General features: G+C 44.8%; 1 protein-coding gene across 1 annotated transcript in view; it reads right to left on the minus strand.

Moving 5' to 3' along the window:
- Nucleotides 1-18,007: 18,007 nt before the first annotated feature.
- The window catches only part of LOC125091020 (uncharacterized), a 134,602-nt gene continuing 130,390 nt past the window's right edge, over nt 18,008-22,219 (minus strand). The window contains exon 72 of the mRNA XM_047714389.1: nt 18,008-19,031. Within this exon, the coding sequence (XP_047570345.1) occupies nt 19,027-19,031 (5 nt within the window). The 3' untranslated portion in view covers nt 18,008-19,026. The remainder of the gene's footprint in view (nt 19,032-22,219) is intronic.

The following is a 22,219-nucleotide window of genomic DNA, read 5'->3' on the forward strand; positions in this document are numbered from 1 at the left end:
TTTGTGGTTTCCTCTCTCTGTCTCCGCTTCCTTCCTGAAACCCCAAAAGAGCCTTCTCAGGAAAGGAAGGGCCTTTCGGATCCGGGAGCCCAGCTGGTAATGGCTGGTCCCAGTTAGGACGGCTAGCTCCAGCCCAGGGTGACCAGCTTGAGGTACGGGCTTGATTAACCAGGGCCACTGAGACACAGCTGGTTGAGCTGGGCCAGCTGGGCCCAGCCAGTGTGCCAATGTCACCTTTGTTCAACCCTGGGAGCTGTTCCACCATTGGGGAAAAAAAAAAAAAATATTGTGGAGACTTGTCCTGCTCAGGACAGGCCGCTTCCAGGGACCCCATAAGGGCAGCCTGGGTCCTTTGCCTCCCAGGAGTTTTTAGCTCAGAATGCATGTGTACAAGGGGAGTGCAATGGACCCACTCTTGTGCAAGTGGGGTCACGCTCTTGAAGGCTCTTTTAGGAAGTGGCTACAGGATGGTTATTCCAAGGCTAGAGATTGGGTGTCCTGTTTGGAGGGCTCTGTGGCTGGCCAGCCCCTTGCTTTATGGAAACTCTGGTCAGTTTCAGGCACCTGAGAACCTAGGGATTAGTAGCTTTGAAGCAGAACAAGTTACATAACTTACGGGGCCCAGCCTAAAATGAAAATGCAGGGCCCCTGGATCAAACACTATTAAGATTCAAGATGGTGACAGCAGGGCACTGGGGCAAGCATGCGGGTGCTTCTGAGGGCAGGACCCTGACTCTGCAGGATGCACACCCATGAAGCCAGACCTGGTCTGGAGAGCGAGTGCGTGGCGGGCGGCTGGTCTGGGCACCCAGATGGATTTGTTCACCCCTCCATCTTTTCTGGGCTGCCAGCCCGTGGAGACTAGTGACATGAACAGGGCTTGCCCTAGTTGAGGCTGAGGGGCTGGTTGGGTGTGACAGGCAGTGAAGAAAAGGTAAGGACCACTGGAGGGGGACAACAGATGCTCTGGGCCAGGCAACATCTCTTCTCTAGAATGGGAGGTGCCTGAGCATGGACGCCTGACATCATCATCTCTCACAGGGCTCAAAGCAAAATACAGAGGACCAGGCAATGATGCATTGAAGCCACCCCCGCCCAAGTCATCGTGTTCTAAAACCACCTGTGCTTTTGGGTGATACAACTTTTGTTATTTCTATCAGAGAAAACCGACCCAATTGACCTTCAAAAACGAATCCATCCCTGCCAGGAGACTTGACTACATGTGAACATGGAAGTGTCACCCAAAATGTGATCCTTGCTTCTTCTTTTCTTTGCCTTTGGCCCACAGCCCCAGGTCTTTTTGCAAACATTTTGCCCATGGCCAACCCTGACTTCCATTGTTACTAGTGAATTCAGTGGTCCTCCTTCCTGCCATTCCCACGAGTGGAATGTCTTATTCATCTGCAAGCTGCTTTTAAGATTTTTCTCCTTTTCTTCAGTTTCCATTAGTTTATGGTGTGTCTAGGTGTGGTCATTGTGTTAATCCTGTTTGGGATTTGCAGAGCGTCTTGGACCTGTGGATTGGTATCTTTCATCAATTTTGATTAATTACTGGCTATCATCCCTTAGGATAGTCTTCTAGCCTATTCTTTCTCTCTTCTCCTCGTGGGACTCCAATTACACATATATGAGACAACTTGATGCTGTCCTGCAGGTCTCAGACATGTGTCCTTTCTTACATTTTCCTCCCCTCTTTCCATTTCATTTTTAATTCTTGTTTCATTCTGTGCTTCAATTTGGATAACTACTAATGACCTGTCTTCAAATTCACTGATTCCTCTCTTGGGCTGTGGCCAGTCTGTGGTTAAATTCCTCTAATTTTTCATTTCAGACATTTGTATTTTAAATTCTAAAACTTCCTTTTGGTTCTTTCGTAGAGTTTGCATTTTTCTCTTAAATTTCCATCTCTTCCTCTACCATCCCATTTTACCTCCAAATTCTTTAACATATTTTCAAGTCTTTGTGTATTCCAGCATCTGGGTCATGTGTGGATCTGCTTTTATTAATTGTGTTTTTCTGGTTCACACAGCTAGTAATTTTGGATTCTATGTTGAACATCATGAATGATATGTTGTAAAGACTCTGGATTATATTATCTTCCTCTAGAGAATGCTGAGTTTTGGGGTGTTTTTTTTTTTTTTTTTTTTTTAAGATTTTATTTATCAGAGAGACAGAGGTAGCACGAGTGGGAAGGAGAGGGAGAAGCAGGCTCCCGGCTGAGCAGGGAGCCTGATGCGGGAGTCCATCCCAGGACCCTGGGATCGTGACCTGAGCTGAAGGCAGACACTTGAGCAACTGAGCCACCCAGATGCCCTGAGAATGCTGACTTGTGTTCTTGCTGACAGTGAAATTGACTGACTGATCAGCTTGCTCATATCAAGGCTTGGTTTCAGCTTTGTTAGAATGGGTCTATTTCAAATCCTGCCTCCTCTTCTCTCAAGTTCTAGTGTATGGCCCCTACTCCTAGAGTATGCCCCACACTCTTAAAGCCTGGCTTTTCGGGGGTGTCTACTGAAAGCCTCAGATGATTAATTAGAATCTTTCCTCCTAGGAGTTGTAGGACCTCTAATATTTCTGTTCAGTTTACTTGCCTTCCCTACCTGCACACATCTGAGCTGTTTTCCACTAGATCTCAGAGTCTCGTTCTGCACTTCTGCAGCTCAGGATCTGGTCAAGGATCTGAGGTGAACCTCCAGGTAGATTTTTGGGGCTTTCTGTGTGGCTCCTTCCTCTTTAGCACTTGCCCTGCGAGTCTTAGGTGTTCTAACATCTCTGAACTCTGATCTCTGTTACCTCCAGTTAACAAGACCCGTGTTCTCTGTTGGGGCTCTACATCCCTGCTCAGTGTCTGTTCTTTTTCTCCTTTCCAAAGAAGGCCATGGTGAACATGGACTTCATCTCAAGTACTTCTCTCCTGTCAACAACTGCCTCTCTGTGCTGTGCTCTCCATTTCCTGCAAATGATTGTTTTATGTATCCTGCTTAGTTTCAGAGTTGTTTATGATGGGAGTGGTAGTAATCCAGTGAGGCCGGCTTGCAGACTTTTAAACTTTTTGTTAGATCATAAAAGATATATATATCCTGGACTTCTGGGATTTGAATCCTGCTTAGAAAGGACTTTCCTACCAAGAAATGGTTAAAAGTTTCTTTTGAAACTTTCCTTCTTCTAGTACTTTTACAGTTTCATTGTTTATGTTTAAATCTCTGACTCCTCTATAATTCATTTGGATGAAAGAAAAAGGTAGAGTGGAGGCTAACAGTGTTTTTCCCAGATGCTACCAAGTCATTCTAATACCGATAACTAGAGAGTACTTCCCTCCACTGATTTGAAATGAAGTGTTTCCTTATATGTTAAATTTTTGAATGTATTATGTGTATTTTTCACTTCTGTTCCATTGATAGGTTTTATGTACATTTTCACACATACATATGTTGGTATGAAACTGTTTTAATTACTATAAGATCATAATCTGTTTTAGTACCCAATAGCGTTCTTTATTCTTTCAGAAATTTCCTGATTATTGTTGTTTTTAAAAATTTCATGAACTTTATTTTTAAAAATTTTTTAAAGATTTCATTAATTTATTTGACAGAGACACAGTGAGAGAGGGAACACAAATGGGGGAGTGGGAGAGGGAGAAGCAGGCTTCCCACCAAGCAGGGAGCCCGACGCAAGGCTCGATCCCAGGACCCTGGGATTATGACCTGAGCCGAAGGCAGATGCTTAATGACTGAGCCACCCAGGCACCCTATCGAGAACTTTAGATTCAGATCATCTAGTTGAAAATTTATGTGTGGGCGCACACTCTCACACACACACAGGCACATATATCCCTGCGGGGTATTTTCGTTGAGATCATATTTACATGTTAAATTTAAGAAGTTGCTTTTTTAGTGTCTTTATTTTTATACCTTAACAAATCACCGATTTTAAGTGGACACATCCGTGATGTCTAGTGAATTTACAGAGTCGTGCACCATACTATGGTCCGGTTTTAGAACACTGCTCCCACCCCCAAGAAGAGCACCTGTGCCGCTGGCTGTCACTCCTGGTTCCTACCTCCAGCCCCAGGCAGCCACTCTCCCACTCTCTGTCTTTACCAGTTTTCCTTTTCTGGACATTTCATGTAAATGCAGTCACACAGCCTGTGGTCTGTGGCGTCTGGCTTCTTCCGCCCAGCCTACTGTGTTCGAGAATCGTCCCTCTTATAGCGGGTACCACTGTTTCCTTTTCACTCCCGAGCAGCCTTCCATAGACTGGACACACCACCGCCTGTCTGTTCGTTCATCAGCTGGAGGGTCCTCAGGCAGCAGTCTCTGTGGGAGCTCATGCCTTCATTTTTCTTGGGTAGCAGCCTAGAAACATTGCTGAGCCATATGGCAAAACGGTGTGTAACTTTTGAAGAAATCGCCAACGTGTCTTCCTTCTGGAGTGGCCATGGCCTCTCACACCCCCACCACGTATGGGGGCTCCACATCCTCCCCGACACTCGCTATGGACGGTTACACTTTTCCTCATGTTGAGTTTTTGCTAGATAAGAATGTATGCACTACAGCTTTCTTTACAGTTGAAGTCTTTTATTTCCAGCTGCTTTAAAAAGATGGCTCCATCTGGATTGTATACACTCCGGTGCCTTTGTGTTTGGGAGTTTTCTTTTTTTGGAGTCTGTTGTAAATGGAACATTTACTTTTGCTAACTTGTCCAACTGCTTACTGTTCGTACATAGGAAGGCTAGGTATTTATGTATGTTGCTTCGATACCCTAGTCCTTAGGGAAATCTCTTTCCGCTTGCCACGTTTTTCCATTGCTTCTTTTGGACTCTCCAGAGTAAACACAGTTACTTTTCTTTCTTTCTTTCTCCTCAAATTTCTTTTTTTCTGCTTAACTACTTTCATCAGCCGGAATCGTCCAAACAAAATAGTAATGATAGGGGACATTCTTTAGTTGCAGAGTCTCATGGAAACTTCTCTTGCTTCCAACCATCACAGATGATGCTGATTGTTGGCTTGATGGATGTGCGAGTCTGTGTAAATTTTATCATGTTAAGAAAGCACCCTTCTTTCTAATTTGATAAGAGATTTTGTTATAAATGGTAAATTTGGTCAAATGCCTTTCAGCATCTATGATGAGTAGATGCTTTAATATGTTAATATAAAGTATCCTTTAATATAAAGCCACTTTAATACATTAATATAAAGTAAATTAGAAGGTGTCTGTCATACTGTACAAGTCTCACTTGGTTCTGGTGATTTCTCCCTTTAATGATCATGGTGGATTTTATTTGCTAATATTTTATTTGGGATTTTTGCATTGATTTTTTTTATTAACAATAAATAATGTATTATTTGCTTCAGGGGTACAGGTCTGTGAATCATCAGTCTTACACAATTCACAGTGTTCACCATAACACATACCCTCTCCAATGTCCATAACCCAGCCACCCTATCCCTTCCCACCAACCCTCTAGCAAACCTCAGTTTGTTTACTGAGATTAAGAGTCTCCTATGATTTGTCTCCCTTCCCAGTCCCATCTTGTTTCATTTTTTTTCCTCCCTAGCCCTGCCTTTCAAATTCCACATATCAGAGATATCATGATAATTGTCTTTCTCTAATTGACTTACTTCGCTTAGCATAATACCTTCTGGTTGCATTCATGCCATTGCAAATGGCAGGATTTTTGATGGCTGCATAGTATTCCCTTGTATGTATGTATGTATGTATATGTATATATAATATATATATATATACACACACACACACACACACACCACATCTTCTTTATTCATTCATCTGTTGATGGACATCTAGGTTCTTTCTATAGTTTGACTATTGTGGACATTGCTGCTATAAACATTGAGGTGCACGTTCCCCTTCAGATCACTACATTTGTATCTCTAGGGTAAATACTCAGTAGTGCAATTGTTGGGTCATAGGGTAGCTCTATTTTCAACTTTTTGAGGTACCTCCATGCTATTTTCCAGAGTGGTTGCACCAGCTTGCATTCCCACCAACAGTGTAGGAGGGTTCCCCTTTCTCTACCTCCTCACCAGCATCTGTCATTTCCTGACTTGTTAATTTTAGCCATTTTGACTGGTGTGAGGTGGTATCTCACTGTGATTTTGATTTGTATTTCCCTGATGCCAAGTGATGTTGAGCATTTTTTCTTATGTCTGTTGGCCAGTTGGATATCTTTGCCAAAATGTCTGTTTATGTCTTCTGCTCATTTCTTGATTGGATTATTTGTTCTTTGGGTGTTGAGTTTGGTAAGTTTTTTATAGATACTAGCCCTTTATCTGATATGTCGTTTGCAAATATAATCTCCCATTGTATTGGTTGTCTTTTGGTTTTGTTGATTGTTCCTTTGCTGTGCTAAGATTTTGATCTTGATGAAGTCCCAATAGTTGATTTTTACCCTTGCTTCCCTTGCCTTTGGCAATGTTTCTAGAAAGAAGTTGTGGCAGCTGAGGTCGAAGAGGTTGCTGCCTGTGTTCTCCTCAAGGATTTGGATGGATTCCTGTCTCACGTTGAGGTCCTTCATCCATTTTGAGTCTATTTTTGTGTGTGGTATAAGGAAGTGGTCCAGTTTCATTCTTCTGCATGTGGCTGTCCAATTTTCCCAACACCATTTGTTGAAGAGGCTGTCTTTTTTCCATTGGACATTCTTTCCTGCTTTGTTGAAGATTAGTTGACCATAGAGTTGAGGGTCCATTTCTGGGCTCTCTATTCTGTTCCACTGATCTATGTGTCTGTTTTTGTGTCAATACCATACTGTCTTGATGATTACAGCTTTGTAGTAGAGTTTGAAGTCTGGAATTATGATGCCGCCATATTTGGTTTTCTTTTTCAACATTCATCTGGCTATCCAGGGTCTTTTCTGGTTCCATATAAATTTTAGGATTATTTGTTCCCTTTCATTGAAAAAAAAATTGATGGTATTTTTTTTTTTTAAGATTTTATTTATTTATTTGACAGAGAGAAATCACAAGTAAGCAGAGAGGCAGGCAGAGAGAGAGGAGGAAGCAGGCTCCCTGCTGAGCAGAAAGCCCGATGTGGGGCTCGAACCCAGGACCTGGGATCATGACCTGAGCTGAAGGCAGCGGCTTAACCCACTGAGCCACCCAGGCGCCCCAAAATTGATGGTATTTTGATAGGGATTGCATTAAATGTGTAGATTGCTTTAGGTAGCATAGACATTTTTACAACATTTGTTCTTCTAATCCATGAACATCGACAGTTTTTCCATTTCTTTATGTCTTCCTCAATTTCTTTCAGGTGTACTTTACAGTTTTCTGAGTAAAGATTTTTTGCCTCTTTGGTTAGATTTATTCCTAGATGTCTTAGGGTTTTGGGTGCAATTGTAAATGGGATTAACTCCTAAATTTCTCTTTCTTCTGTCTTGTTGTTGGTGTATAGAAATGCAACTGATTTCTGTGTGTTGATTTTATATCCTGACACTTTATTAAATTCCTGTATGAGTTCTAGCAGTTTTGGAGTGGAGTCTTTTGGGTTTTCCATATAAAGTATCATATCATCTCCAAAGAGTGAGAGTTTGATGACTTCATTGCCGATTCCCATACCTTTTATTTTTTTGTTGTCTGATTGCTGAAGCTAGGACTTCTAGTACTGTGTTGAATAGCAGTGGTGATATTGGACAGCCCTGCTGTGTTCCTGACTTTAGGGGGAAAAGCTCTTAGTTTTTCCCCATTGAGAATGATATTCACTGTGGGGTTTTTCATAGATGGGTTTGATGATATTGAGGTATGTACCCTCTATCCCTGTACTGTGAAGAGTTTTGATCAAGAAAGGATGCTGTACTTTGTCAAATGCTTTTTCAGCATCTATTGAGAGTGTCATATGGTTCTTGTTCTTTCTTTTATTAATGTATTGTATTACATTGATTGATTTGTGGATGTTGAACCATCCTTGCACCCCAGGAATAAATCCCACTTGGTCGTGGTGAATAATCCTTTTAATGTACTCTTGGATCCTATTGGCTATTATTTTGGTGAGAATTTTCGCATCTGTGTTCTTCAAGGATATTGGTCTGTAATTCTTTTTTTTTTTTTAAGATTTTATTTATTTATTTATTTGACAGAGATCACAATAGGCAGAGAGGCAGGCAGAGAAAGAGGGGGAAGCAGGCTTCCTGCCGCACAGAGAGCCCAATGCAGGGCTCGATCCCATGACCCTAAGATCATGACCTGAGCCGAAGGCAGAGTCTTTAACCCACTGAGCCACCCAGGCGCCCCTGTAATTCTCTTTTTTGATGGGGTCTTTGTCTGGTTTTGGGATCAAGGTAATGTTGGCCTCATAAAATGAGTTTGGAAGTTTTCCTTCCATTTCTATTTTTTGGAACAGTTTCAGGAGAATAGGTATTACTTCTTCTTTAAATGTTTGGTAGAATTTCCCTGGGAAGCTGTCTGGCCCTGGGCTTCTATATTTTTTGGGAAATTTTTAATGACTGCTTCAGTCTCCTTACTAGTTATGGGTCTGTTCAGGTTTTCTATTTCTTCCTGGTTCAGTTTCCTAGAAATGCATCCATTTCTTCCAGATTGTCAAATTTGCTGGCATATAGTTGCTCATAATATGTTCTCGTAATTATTTGTATTTCTTTGGTGTTGGTTGGGAGTTCTCCTCTTTCATTCATGATTTTATTAATTTGGGTCCTTTCTCTTTACTTTTTGATAAGTCTGGCCAGGGGTTTATCAATCTTATTAATTCTTTCAACGAACCAGCTCCTAGTTTCGTTGATCTGTTCTATTGTTTTTTTTTTGTTTGTTTGTTTGTTTCTATTTCATTGGTTTCTGCTCTGATCTTTATTATTTCTCTTCTCCTGCTGGGTTTAGGCTTTCTATGCTGTTCTTCCTCCAGCTCCTTTCTCCTTCAGGTGTAGGGTTAGGTTGTGTACTTGAGATCTGTCTTGTTTCTTGAGAAAGGCTTGTATCGCTATATACTTTTCTTCTCAGGACTGCCTTTGCTCTGTCCCAAAGATTTTGAACAGTTGTTTTCATTTTCACTTGTTTCCATAGATTTTTAAAATTCTTCTTTAATTTCCTGGTTGACCCATTCATTCTTTAGTAGGATGCTCTTTAGCCTCCATGTATTTGCACTCTTTCCAACTTTTCTCTTGTGGTTGAGTTCTAGTTTCAAAGTATTGTGGTTTGAAAATATGCAGGGAATGATCCCAATCTTTTGGTACCAGTTGAGACCTGATTTGTGACCAGATGTGATCTATTCTGGAGAATGTTCCATGTGCACTAGAGAAGAATGTGTATTCAATTGCATTGGGATGGAATGTTCTGAAGATATCTGTGATGTCCATCTGGTCCAGTGTGTCATTTAAAGCCTTTATTTCCTTATTGATCTTTTGCTTGATTGATCCGTCCATTTCAGTGAGGGGGGTGTTAAAGTCCCCTACTATTATTGTATTATTGTTGATGTGTTTCTTTGATTTTGTTATTAATTGGTTTATATAGTTGGCTGCTCCCATGTTAGGGACATAGATATTTAACATTGTTAGATCTTCTTGTCAGATAGATCCTTTTAAGTATGATACAGTGTCCTTCCTCATGTCTTATTACAATCTTTGACTTAAACTCTAACTTATCTGATATAAGGATTCACTCCCACTTTCCTTTGATGATCACTAGCACGGTAAAGGGTTTTCCACTCCCTCACTTTAGATCTGGAGGTGTCTTCCAGTCTAAAATGAGTTCCTTGCAGATAGCATATTGATGGGTCTTGTTTTTTTTTTTTTTTTTTTTTTTTTTAAATCCATTCTGATACCCTGTGTCTTTTGATTGGGGCATTTAGCCCATTTACATTCAGGGTAACTATTGAAAGATATTAATTGAGTGCAATTGTATTGCCTGTACAGTGACTATTACTGTATATTGTCTCTGTTCCTTTCTGGTCTGTTACTTTTAGGCTCTCTCTTTGCTTAGAGGACACCTTCCAATATTTCCTATAGGGCTGGTTTGGTGTTTGGGCTTTTAGTTTTTGTTTGTCCTGGAAGCTTTTTATCTTTCCTTCTATTTTCAATGACAGCCTAGCTGGATATAGTATTCTTGGCTGCATAGTTTTCTCATTTAGTGCACTGAATATATTGTGCCAGTTCTTTCTGGCCTGCCAGGTCTCTGTGGATAAGTCTGCTGTCAGTCTAATATTTCTACCATTGTATGTTATGGACTTCTTATCCCGAGCTGCTTTCAGGATTTTCTCCTTGTCACTGAGACTTGTAAGTTTTACTATTAGATGACGGGGTGTGGACCTATTTTTATTGATTTTGAGGGGGGCGGTTCTCTGTACCTCCTGGATTTTGATGCTTGTACCCTTCGCCAAATTAGGGAACTTCTCTGCTATAATTTGCTCAAACATACCTTTTGCCCTTTCTCTCTTTCTTCATCTTCTCGGATCCCAATTATTCTAATGTTGTTTGGTCTTACAGTATCACTTATCTCTCGAATTCTCCCCTCTTGGTCCAGTAGTTGTTTGTCTCTCTTTTTCTCAGCTTCTTTGTTCTCCATCATTTGGTCTTCTATATCACTAATTCTCTCTTCTACCTCATTTATCCTAGCAGTAAAAGCCTCCGTTTTTTATTGCACCTCATTAGTAGCTTTCCTAATTTCAACTTGGTTAGATTTTAGTTCCTTTATTTCTCCAGGAAGGGATTCTCTAGTATTCTCTAGTATCTCCCATGCTTTTTTCAAACCCAGCTAGCACCTTATAATCATTGTTCTGAACTCTATTTCTGACACATTACTAATGTCTGTATTGATTAGGTCCCTAACTGTTGGTACTGGCTCTTGCTCTTTATTTTGAGGTGAGTTGTATGAGATTTTCATTTTATCCAGATGAGAATAGATGAATGTGAGAGAACAAAATACTAAAAGGATAACAATGACCCCAGAAAAATAGACACTAACCCAATCAGAAGAGACCCAAAACTGGCGGGAGAAGAAAGGAAGAAAAAAAAAAGAAATGTATATATATGTAAATTAGACTGGTGAATAGAACAGAGCCATACACTTGATTATGGGTGTATTTTGGTCTGTTAGAGGGAACTGCCTCCCAAAATTTTAAAGAGAAACACACACACACAAACACACACACACAAACACACACACACACACACAAACAAGGGTAAACACAATGAAGGGATGGAATATGACTGTAAAGATATAAATTTAAAAAGATTCTAAAAAAGGAATTGATAACATAAGTTGGTTTAAAAAAAAGAAAAGGTGATCAGTCTGGAGCCTAGAACAAAGACATTCTGTAGATTTAGGGTATATTTTGATCTCTTAGAAGAAACTGTATCCCAAAATTTTAAGGAAAGAAAAGTGTACAAAAAATAAGGTGAAATATAATGAAGGGATAGAATATGACTATAACAAAAATTTAAAAAGATTTTTTAAAGAGGTATTGATAAGATAAAATAGTTAAAATGTTAAAATAGGAAAGAGGGAAAATTTTTAAAAATACAATAAGAAAAAAAATTTAAAAATTTAACTGAAAAGAGTAAAGAATCATGGGGGTGGGGGAAGCCATGAATTCCCATAGCTCTGAAGTTTTGCAGTTCTCATTGATTGGTGAGCTTGGTCTTTGCTGGATGTTCTTGCTGATCCTCTGGGGGGAGGGGCCTGTTGCATGATTCTCAAATGTCTTTGCCCGAGGTGGAATTGCGCCGCCCTTGCCAGGGGCCAGTCTAAGTAATCTGCTCTTGGGTTCTCTCGGTAGCTTTTATCCCTGAACGCCTTCCGTACTGCTTTGGAGGATGGGAATGAAAATGGTGGCCTCCCAGTCTCAGGCCTGGAGGAGCCAAGAGCTCAGGGTCCCACTCCTCAGTGTACCCTCAGAGAAAAACATTCACTCCCTCCCATCTCCCAGGTCTCTGGCCACACTCTGAGCTCACCCAGCCTGTGACCAAGCATTTCTGTCTCTGGTGCGCGGCCCCGTTTGGAGTCTCCAAACCCAGCTGATTCCTGTTTCTCGCTCCCGCGCTGCTGCTCCTGGAGGAGGAAGGAGGGTGTCTCCCCAGATCTGCCACTTGTGGGGTCCATGCCCCAAGAGCAGTGGACCAACTGTGCTGTTAATCACAGTTTAAGGTAACCCTGAGCTGAGAGCCCATTGCTCAGCTCCATCTCTGCATCTGGCTTCCCCGCTCTGATGCCTGGGAGCTCTGCCACCCTTAGGCACCCCTGGTCTTCTGTGTCCTGAGATGACACTGTCCCCATGAGGGCGCCACCTTCTGCTTAGGCTCTGGAGAGACATCCCTCAATGGAGCAGACTTCTACAAGTTCCGATTTTGTGCTCCACTGCTCCGGGAGCTGGCCCCTCCCCCCCACGGTCTGTCTTCCCGTCGCTTCGGATTCACTTCCCTGCGCGTCCTACCTTCCAGAAAGTGGTTGGTTTTCTGTTCCTAGAATTGTGGCTCTTCTTCTTTTCGCTCTCCTGTTGAGTTTGTAGGTGCTCAAAATGGTCTGATAACTATCTAGCTGAACTCCTGGGACCCGATGATATTTAGGCCTCCTACCCCTTCGATGTCTTAATTCAGTTCATTGAGCCATATTCATGGAGACATAGGGTGATAACTGCCAGCAAAGGGCTGACCTGCTAGAAAATGCTGAGAGGCACACTGGCATGTTGTTAAGCTGGGGTTCTGCAGCGATGACTTCTCTCACCAAGGGGCAGTCACCACAGGTGGCTCCCCTCTTTGCCTTCCATTGATTTTTATATAAGCATAGTTGGTCTGTGGTTTTCCTTTATTGTGCTGTAATTGTTGGCTTTCAATATCGATGTCCATAATAAAGAATTTGGAAGTGTTCCTTCCTCCTCTAGGCGCTGGTTAAATTTAGATGGCATTAGGAGCATCCCTAAGGGTTGACTTGAGGTTGGTTCCCTTCACCCGGAATGGATCCACACCTACGGTTTCTCCCTTCCCCTCCCACCACGGGGCTTGGGGAAACGGTGGTATGTCTGCAACAGCCTTCCCAAGTTTCTTCGGGTATAGCTATCTTCCCTTTTTGGTATGTTGGGGAGGAAAAGTTTTCCTCTACCTTTCACAGACTCTTCTGGCTGGTCTAAGAATGAAATTGACACAAGACAGGTTAACAGCACGAAACCAAATTTAATCTGGTACGTATGGAAATGCACAGGAATACAGAGGAAGGGTTCAAAGACAGAAAGGAAAAAAGAGGTCTATGTGTTGTCCTAAGCTAAGAGATGGGAAGGTGGGTCTGGGGCTTCAAAGGGGGAGGAGGGCATTTGCAGGCCAATAAGAAGAGATGTTTGGTAATGAGATGCTTGCCCTGCCATACAGATGGATCCTGCGGATAAACTCTATCTCTGGTAATAGCTCTCATTCTGGGAAAGAGCCCTCATTTTAGATTCTTCTGGGTACTTAGAAGAGGGGCAACATTCTTTTGAACTTGCAGGATCTCAGTTGTCTTCAGGGCAAAGTAGTCCGAGCCAAAGTTGTACATTTTGGGGAGACTTGTTCTAAACACCTTCATGTTCTTGTTCGTACTCCCCCCCCCCCCCCAGCCCCCAGAAAATCTGTCTCCTCTAGGTTTTCAAGTTTGCTTGCCTAGACTGTGGTCTTGACAGCCCCTTTCTTGTCTTGATGAGCGTAAACCCCCTTCCCCACTACCAAATAAAACAAGTCTGAATTTGACTTAAGGTTACCATTTTTCTCTTAATTAATTTTTTGAAAAGTTTTACATTCAGGAAATGCTACATTCTTCCAAGTTGTTCTTGGAGGAGTAGGCTAAGATATACATCATCTCCTAGAGCACATCACCCCCATCCCAGGCAGTAGGAAGTCCCTGGAATGCGTCCTCTGCATTCAGCGGCCAAGGATCGGCTCTGCTCCTCTCCTGAGGGAGGAAGTCCTGGCCAGAGAGCTTCTACCCGTTCCCTGTCTTCAAAGAATAATGGAGAGCTGAGGTTAGGTAATGAAAGCTCCCATGGTTTTTCCCAAGTTGTGTGTCGACTGGGTCAGTTTCCTGCTTACTTAGACAATGATCAATATAAGCTGTTTTGCCTTGGCCCCCTTCTGTTGTAAAACTCAGGTTTCATTCACACCATCTCATGGAGACTAGATTTGTTAAAAAAATATATAATTACATACACACACACACACAGACTTCATACGCTTTTAACTTGGCCAGAAGCCCCGCAGGTGGCGAGAACAGGACTGACAGAGGCAAAGGGCAGCAGAACGTGCTACCTGAAAATATGCCCCAAGGAGTTTGATGCTGAAGGCAGTTGGGAAAAAGCAGACACAGAAAAAGCTTGTCGCTCTTCCCCTATTGGCCTAGAGCAGGACTAAAAAAAAATTTGTTTTGAAGATTTTATTTATCTATTTGACAGAGAGCAAGAGAGGGAACACAGCAGGGGGAGTGGGAGAGGGAGAAGCAGGCTTCCCGGCGAGCAGGGAGCCCGATGCGGGGCTTGATCCTAGGACTCTGGGATCATGACCCAAGCCGAAGGCAGGCACTTTACTGAGCCACCCGGGTGCCCCTTGCAGGACTAAATTTATAAAGCTGACTCCCTCTCTCCCTTCCCAGAAGGGTACAGGCTAACCCGGGGAGAGAACTCCAGTCCCTTAGGATCACCAAAGGCATCCACATAACAAACCCTGTTAGTTAGTTCCCCTGTGTATTTACACCTTCCCTCCATGTTCTGCCTCTAGAAGCTCAGCCTTCTCCTTTGACTTGTCTCTTCTCGAAAACTGTGTCGTTCTCTTGTTAACTCTCTCTCTCTCTCCATTACTCATGCAGGTTCTCCCATGTACATGCTTGAAACACATGCTGATAAACTTCTCCTTTCCTCTTGCCAGTCTCTCGTCAGCATAATTGACGGGACCCCAGCCACAGAACCCAAGATTGGTAGAGCGTAAACTTGTTTTTTCCCTCTCCTCCAGGAGCTTCCTCCAAGAAATGACCTGCCTGTTATTCTCTCTGACCACAGAAAGCAGCTTCCAGTAGGAAGGGGTCCCCTGCCTCCTCCTCCCTCTTCCTCACCCTCCTCTGTCTCCAGCTTCCCGCTCTCCCTCTAGCTTCTGTTCCTATAAACGTGTGCCACTCTTGGCTACGCCCAACCTGTCTGATTTCAGAAACAAAAAAAGTCCTTCGAGCCTGTGTTTTCCTTCCTATTTTTTTCTACTGCAGTAAAATGGACATAACCTAAAATTTACCATTTTTAAATGTCTCAGTGGTATCAGACACATTCACGGTGTTGGACAACTATCACCCCTACCCATTTCCAGAATGTTTTCATCTTCCCTGAGACTCTATACTCATTAAACACTATCTTTCCATTCTCCTCTCCCTTCTTTTCAGTTTCTAAAATTCTCTGGGACAAACAGCATCATACCAAGGTATCTATTTTTTTTAAAAAAAGATTTTATTTATTTATCTGATAGAGATTACAAGTAGGCAGAGAGGCAGGCAGAGAGGGAGAGGGAAGCAGGCTCCCCGCTGAGCAGAGAGCCCGATGCGGTGCTTGATCCCAGGACCCTGAGATCATGACCTGAGCTGAAGGCAGAGGCTTAACCCACTGAGCCACCCAGGCGCCCCTGAAAATAAAAAAATTTGAATAGGTCCATGCTAGGCGTGGAGCCCAACACGGGGCTTGAACCCATGGCCCTGAGATCAAGACCTGAGCTGAGGTCAAGTTAGGGCTTAACTGACTGAGGCTCCCAGGTGCCATTGATGTTTATTTTTCCTTTTGGTGATCTCTACACCCAGTGTGGGGCTCAAACTCACGACCCGGGGATCAAGAGTCACATTTAGAGAGAGGAAGAAAGGAAGCATGTGGGGTGGGGGGAGAGGCTGAGGGAAAGAGAGAATTTCCAGCAGCCTCCATGTCCCACTCAGTCCAGACCCTGAGATCATGACCTGAGCCAAAACCCAGAGTCTGATGCTTAACCAACTGAACCACCCAGGCGCCCCCAAAAGGAATTTTTAAAAGAAAAACGATCACCTACAATGTGATCCCTCTTCCTATATGAGCTGTTTCCATTTCAGGGATACTTGATGTATCCCTACCAGTCCTTGCCCACATGTGGTCATTCTTAGTGCAAATATTTGTGCGGTCCTGCCTTCTGCTTGACTTGGAAGCTAATCTTTTTCTTCATGTTAATATATTACCCTATGCTGGACTTCTTGACAAATGAGTCCGAGATAGTGTATCAGATTAATAGACCACAGCTTTTTTTTTTTTTAAGATTTTATTTATTTATTTGACAGAGAGAGATCACAAGTAGACGGAGAGGCAGGCAGAGAGAGAGAGAGGGAGGGAAGCAGGCTTCTTGCTGAGCAGAGAGCCCGATGTGGGGTCGATCCCAGGACCCTGAGATCATGACCTGAGCCGAAGGCAGCGGCTTAACCCACTGAGCCACCCAGGCGCCCCAATAGACCACAGCTTTAAAAAATCATTTCCCTGTTAGCCGTCTCTAATTTTTCATCATTTTGAATAATGAAGTTATTTGGAAATTCTTGGAAATCATTCCTGTTTCCCCTCCTCCCTGGTTTTGGATAAAGTCTCAGAGGTGGGGCTTATTAGGTCAAAGGAATGAATGGTTTTAAAAAGACATTAGGAACCCACTACTAAGGGGCACCTGGGTGGCTCAGTGGGTTAAAGCATCTGCCTTCTGCTCAGGTCATGATCCCAGGGTTCTGGGATCGAGCCCCGCATCGGGCTCTCTGCTCAGCGGGGAGTCTGCTCCCCCGCCACCGCCGCCATCTGCCTCTCTGCCTATTTGTGATCTCTGTCAAATTAAAAAAAAAAAAAAAAAGTTAATACTATCAGTTACAGAATCGGAGGGCTTTGGCTTTGCCCACAGCCTCACTGGTTCTGGGTATTATTACTTCATTACTTCCTCTGCAGCAGAACAAAATGACCATTGTTGTTTTCATTTGCATTTGGTCCCCAGTAAAATCAAATTTTCTGCCTAATGTTTACCCCTCAGCTGTATTTCTCCTCTGATGTCCCCTTTCTCCTTTACCAAATCACTCCATGGAGACTAGATTTAAAAAAAAAAAAACTTTCTTTGGACCTGCTCTTTATATGCTGTAGCCCTGTTTCTAGGTATTTCTAATGGTATCATTCCCTGTCCCATCCATCCTTCTCTGAATCCTGCACGTGTGGGTGCACACCCAGCCACACGCCCCAAATTGCAAAGTGTGGGTGTTGTCAAATCTGCCTTGAGAAAGGAGAACCGCGCTTACCCCTTGGGGTCTGGGCGCATGCCCAGCCTACTGCCGTTATCCTGCTAAGTGTCTGGCTGGGGACAGAGTGTGGGACGCAGGTTGGGAACCTTCAGCAGTATCCTGTCAGGACCGGAAATCACCGATCCTTTGAGCAGATCTAGAAACTGAGGTCATGTGCTTATAAACCATGGGTGCGTCAAACCCTGAACTGCTCCGCCTCCCTCCCACCCCCCAACCCCTGCCCCACACTCCAGTGATTTGCTTTCCACTGTGAAGTCCAGTTCCTTCCTCCTCCTCCTGGGCCGAATGCACCTCCGGGGTGCATTTCTGACCACGTGTGACGTGGCTGATGGGGACATTTTAATGTGGACTCAGGAAAAATGAGTAAGCACTACGGAGGTGTCTTGGGACAGGGCGAAAGTGCACTTGGCTCTCTTCATGTCTGTGGTAGACTATGAGCACAGCTCTTGGAACACAGGAGGTGGTGACTGATGCTGGCAGCCTTGCGGGTCCAGTGGGGCCCACATCAGCACCAGCCTGGCCGTCGGGCGGTTGGATGACCTCGTGTAAGTCTGCTGGGTTCTTCGAGCCCGTTTCTTCATTACATGGGGTCATGCAGGCCTCCCTGACCTACTCTAAGGTCTAAGAAAAGGTCACACATCTTTCAAAGAGTCGTGCCTGGACTCTGGGGTCTTTCGGTTGTAACCCCATGACAGCATAGCCCACACTCAACAAATCAGAACACCGCTCCCCTCCCACCTCTCTCCAGCACGTGGGAGTGTACTGGGCTGGCCCTGTTCGAGCCATCTTCAAAAAACTCTCCGACTCTCTAGAGTTCCTTCTTCTAAACTTTATTGAGCACCTGCTGTGTGCTGAGTATTATTTATGTGTGGGGAGGCCGGGACAACCGTATCTGGCATCTGACCTTCTGGTTGACCCGTTCCTAGTGTCTGATGCTTTGCCCTTTGTTCTGGAATCAGGATCTTAGGAATCTGTGCGCAGAGGGCCTGGGTGGGGGGGCTCCTCCTGGAGGGCAGATCTCACAGCCTCCCCCATCATTACTGTGGACGGTTAGTCCCATCCATCCAGTGGATGTGTTGGGGATTCTGCCAGATTTATTTTTCGGTCAAAAATTCAAGGGATAGGTTTGCCTTCCCAGAGAAAGTGAACAGCTTTGAAGGCTATAACCTTGGGGCCTGAGTGCCCCCAGCAGGTATCTCTGGGAACCAGCCCCTCAAAAAGGAGGCTTCGAAACAGTTCTGTTCCAGATCCAGTGTTTACCCCGAAGAGGGACTCTCCCACCAGGCTTATGCTGAAGGAATTGGGGACCATCCGTCCCCCTCCAGGAGCCTCAGGTCTTAAGGGAGATGCTGCAGAGGGCAGGGGAAGCCAGTGCCAAGCTAGGAAGACCTCAGGGCAGGCCAGGCTCACACCGTGGAGGCCTCAGCCAGAGCAGCCAAGCACGAGGAAAAACATCTAGGGCAAGGACAGTTGCTGGAATGGAGTTCCCTTTGCAGAGGCGGGGCCCAGGGGGCCAGGCTGTGTCCTGGAGAGAGCGCAGGTATCGAGGAAGGCATAAAGAATCCTCCAGACCAGCTGGGAGCTTCATGGTCCCCAGAAGTATTTTGAAATCTTCGACTCCGAGCCTCCCTTGCTGTATCTGGAGCACTTGTGGTCGCCACCCGCTGCTGTTTCATGCTAATGGTTCTGGCCCAGCCAAGAATCCCGGCCTTGCCGAGGAGCTGGGATTGGTGGGAGAAGGTGTAGGAGGCTGAAATCTTGGGCCGCTGGTGCTGGCCTAGGCACAGTCTCAAACTGTAAAGAGAAGAGGAGGCCGGGCTGTGCTGGGCGCCCAGAGGATGGAGCGGGGGCGCCTTTTGGCAGCCCTAGCATGGTCAGGCCCCGGGGGGGGGGGGGGGGCTTTTTAAAAGGACCCCTCCCCCTTTGGAAAAGAGCAGGAGTTACCGGCCAGTCATTCCCTACACCTGTGAGGCACAGAACCAAGACCTGGTTTCCCCACCCACCCCGTCCCCACCCTGGAGTTCCCAGCCTGGCGAGGGGGCTGGACCCAGCACCCAAGGCTTTGGGAGCACAGGGGACGCCCCAAACCCAAATCGGGGTGAAGGGAAGTTCGGCGGGGGGGGTCATGCCTGAGCTGACTCCTGAAGGATAAGGAGAGGGGATCCGGGGCACCAAAGCAGCAGGGACAGTCAGATGGATCTAGAGTATCTGGTGACCTCTGTGTGGTTTCCCTCTACTTTAGAGCAACACAGGCTCACCCCGGGACCTCTGGCTCACATGGAAGTGTGGATCCCGTCAACTGAGAAGGGACGGCCCCTCTGCCCCTCCCTAGGCAAGTCGCCATTAGCAGGTGAGTTTGAAACGTTCTTGGAGATCTCTGGTCCTTGATTGTGTCTGGCCTGAGTGGGGTTGCTGACAGAGCGTGCAGCAGAAGCAGGGACGGCGTATCTTTTCTGGCTGCCGACCTCAGAGGGCTTCTGATGTGTCCCCACCCGCCTGGGACAGTAAAGGCTAGACACCAAACACCCGCTTCAGGGAGGTCCTTGGGTTGAAATTCTTTAAAAATATGAACATGAGAGTACTCCATTAAGTGCCTTTTCTGTCCTCTCCAAAGATTTGGGGTTCTTTTCCAGATAAGAAGCACTCTTAAACTACTTTCCAGCTTCCTGCCAGAACATACGGTCTGTGTCCCATAAACCCAGTCGTGAATTCCCGCGTGTCTGGGCGTCTGTCGGTCTGAGCTCATTCTTGTGCTTAGATTTCTGGCTCCTTGAGTGTGTTGGTCTCTTATCATCCCCTCGCTCAGGAGTACAGTGTTGACTGGCCTATCACCATGCCGAGCGTGGAGCAGGCGCTCCATAAACATTCTTTCATGTACAAAAATCTGATCACCGTGTCCAAGGGCACAGGCAAGTCCTCTTGAGGACATTTCCACAGTGCTGTGCGGCCAACACCACCATTCAGCTCCAGAACTTTTTTTTTCTGTCCTGCAAAACTGAAACTCTGTTCCCATTAACCGACAACCCCTCAACCGCCGCTTCTACCAGCAGCTGGAGACCTGGGCTCCATGGTTGTGACTACTCGAGGTGCCTCCCCTAAGTGCACTCCGAGAACATGGGACTTCGTGACCGGCTTCCTTCACTGAGCATAACGTCCTCAGGGTTCGTCCATATGTAGTAAGTGTCAGAAGGTCTAGACTTTATATATTGTATAAATCACAATATGGAGGTACAGATTCCTGTTGGAGTCCGTACTTTCCATTCCTTTTGGTATGTGTCCAGAAGTGGGAGTTGCTGGATCCTATGGTGATTCTGTGTTTAATATTTTTTTTTTAAGATTTTATTTATTTATTTGTCAGAGAGCAAGAGCGAGCACAGGCAGGCAGAATGTCAGGCAGAGGCAGAGGGAGAAGCAGGCTCCCTGACAAGCAAGGAGCCCGATGTGGGACTCAATCCAGGACACTGGGATCATGACCTGAGCTGAAGGCAGCAGCTTAACCAACTGAGCCACCCAGGCGTCCCTGTGTTTAATTTTTTAAGGAACCATCATAATGTTTTCCAGAATGGCTGAGTCTCTTTTTTTTTTTTTTTTTTTTTTGCCTTTCCATCCACAGTACACAAGAGTTCTAATTTTTTTCCTCATCATTGCTAACACTTATTTCCTAATTTTTTTTTTCTTACAGTAGCTCTTCTGATGGGTGGGAGGAGATAGGTTGTTGTGGTTTTGATTCACATTCCCCTGACGATGAGCGATACTGAAAATCTCACATGCTTGTCAGCTGTCTGGATGTCGTCTTTGGAGAAATGTCTATTCCGGTTCCTTGGACCATTTTCTCTAACATTTGCAAATTTATTTTTAGTAATCCCCCATGTGGGGCTCGAACTCATGACCCCAAGATCAAGGGTCACATGCCCTGCCTTCGACCATTTCTTAATCAGGTTGTTCTGTTGGTGTTCATTATATATTCAGAATATTTACCCGTCATCAGATAAAATTTGCAAAGATTTTCTGCCATCCCATAGGCTGCCTTTATATTACACTCTGTCGATTGTCCTTTTGTGCACAAAAGTGTTTATCCCTGATGAAGTTAAATTTGTCTGTCTTTAGATGACTGGGCCCTTGATGCCTCTCCAAGGACTCCGTCAGAGCCAACGTCATGAAGCTTTTCCCCTATATTCTGAGGGCTTTATGCTTTCAGTTTTTGTATTTAGACATCTGATCCATTTTTTTAAAAGATTTTATTTATTTGACAGAGATCACAAGTAGGCAGAGAGGCAGGCAGAGAGAGAGAGGGGGAAGCAGGCTCCCCGAAGAACAGAGAGCCTGATGCGGGGGCTCGATCCCAGGACCCTGGGATCATGACCTGAGCTGAAGGCAGAGACTTAACCCACTGAGCCACCCAGGTGCCCTGACGTCTGATCCATTTTGAGCAAGTGTTCGTATGTGGTATAAAGTAAGGGTCCAAGGTCATCCTTTGGGATGTAGACACCCATCCTCCCCCGCCCTGCTTGCCCACTATTTGATGGAAAGACTGGGCTTTGTCCATTGAATGGTCTTGACAATCTTGTGAGAAGTCACAAGGATTTACTTCACTTCTGGGCTCTCTATTCTGTTCCCCTGGTCTGTATATCTTGTGTTAGTACCATAGTGCTTTGATTGCCACAGCTTTGTTAAAAGTTCGTTATAAGTTCGATACCAGGAAGTGTAAAACCTCTAACTTTGTTCTTTTTCAAGATTACTTTGGCTATTTGGGGGGCCTTGAGAATCCATATGATTTTTAGGTTGGATTTTTTAAAAAAAGATTTTATTTGACAGAGAGACAACAACAGAGGGAGCCCAAGCAGGGGGAGTGGAAGAGGGGGAAGCAGGCTTCCCGGCTGGGCAGGGAGCCCGATGCGGGGCTCAATCCCAGGACCCTAGGATCATGACCTGAGCCGAAGGCAGATGCTTAACGCCTGAGCCACCCAGGTGTCCCAACTTTT

Source organism: Lutra lutra, chromosome 18, assembly GCF_902655055.1.
Source record: "Lutra lutra chromosome 18, mLutLut1.2, whole genome shotgun sequence".
In the NCBI taxonomy this organism is placed as follows: domain Eukaryota; kingdom Metazoa; phylum Chordata; class Mammalia; order Carnivora; family Mustelidae; genus Lutra; species Lutra lutra.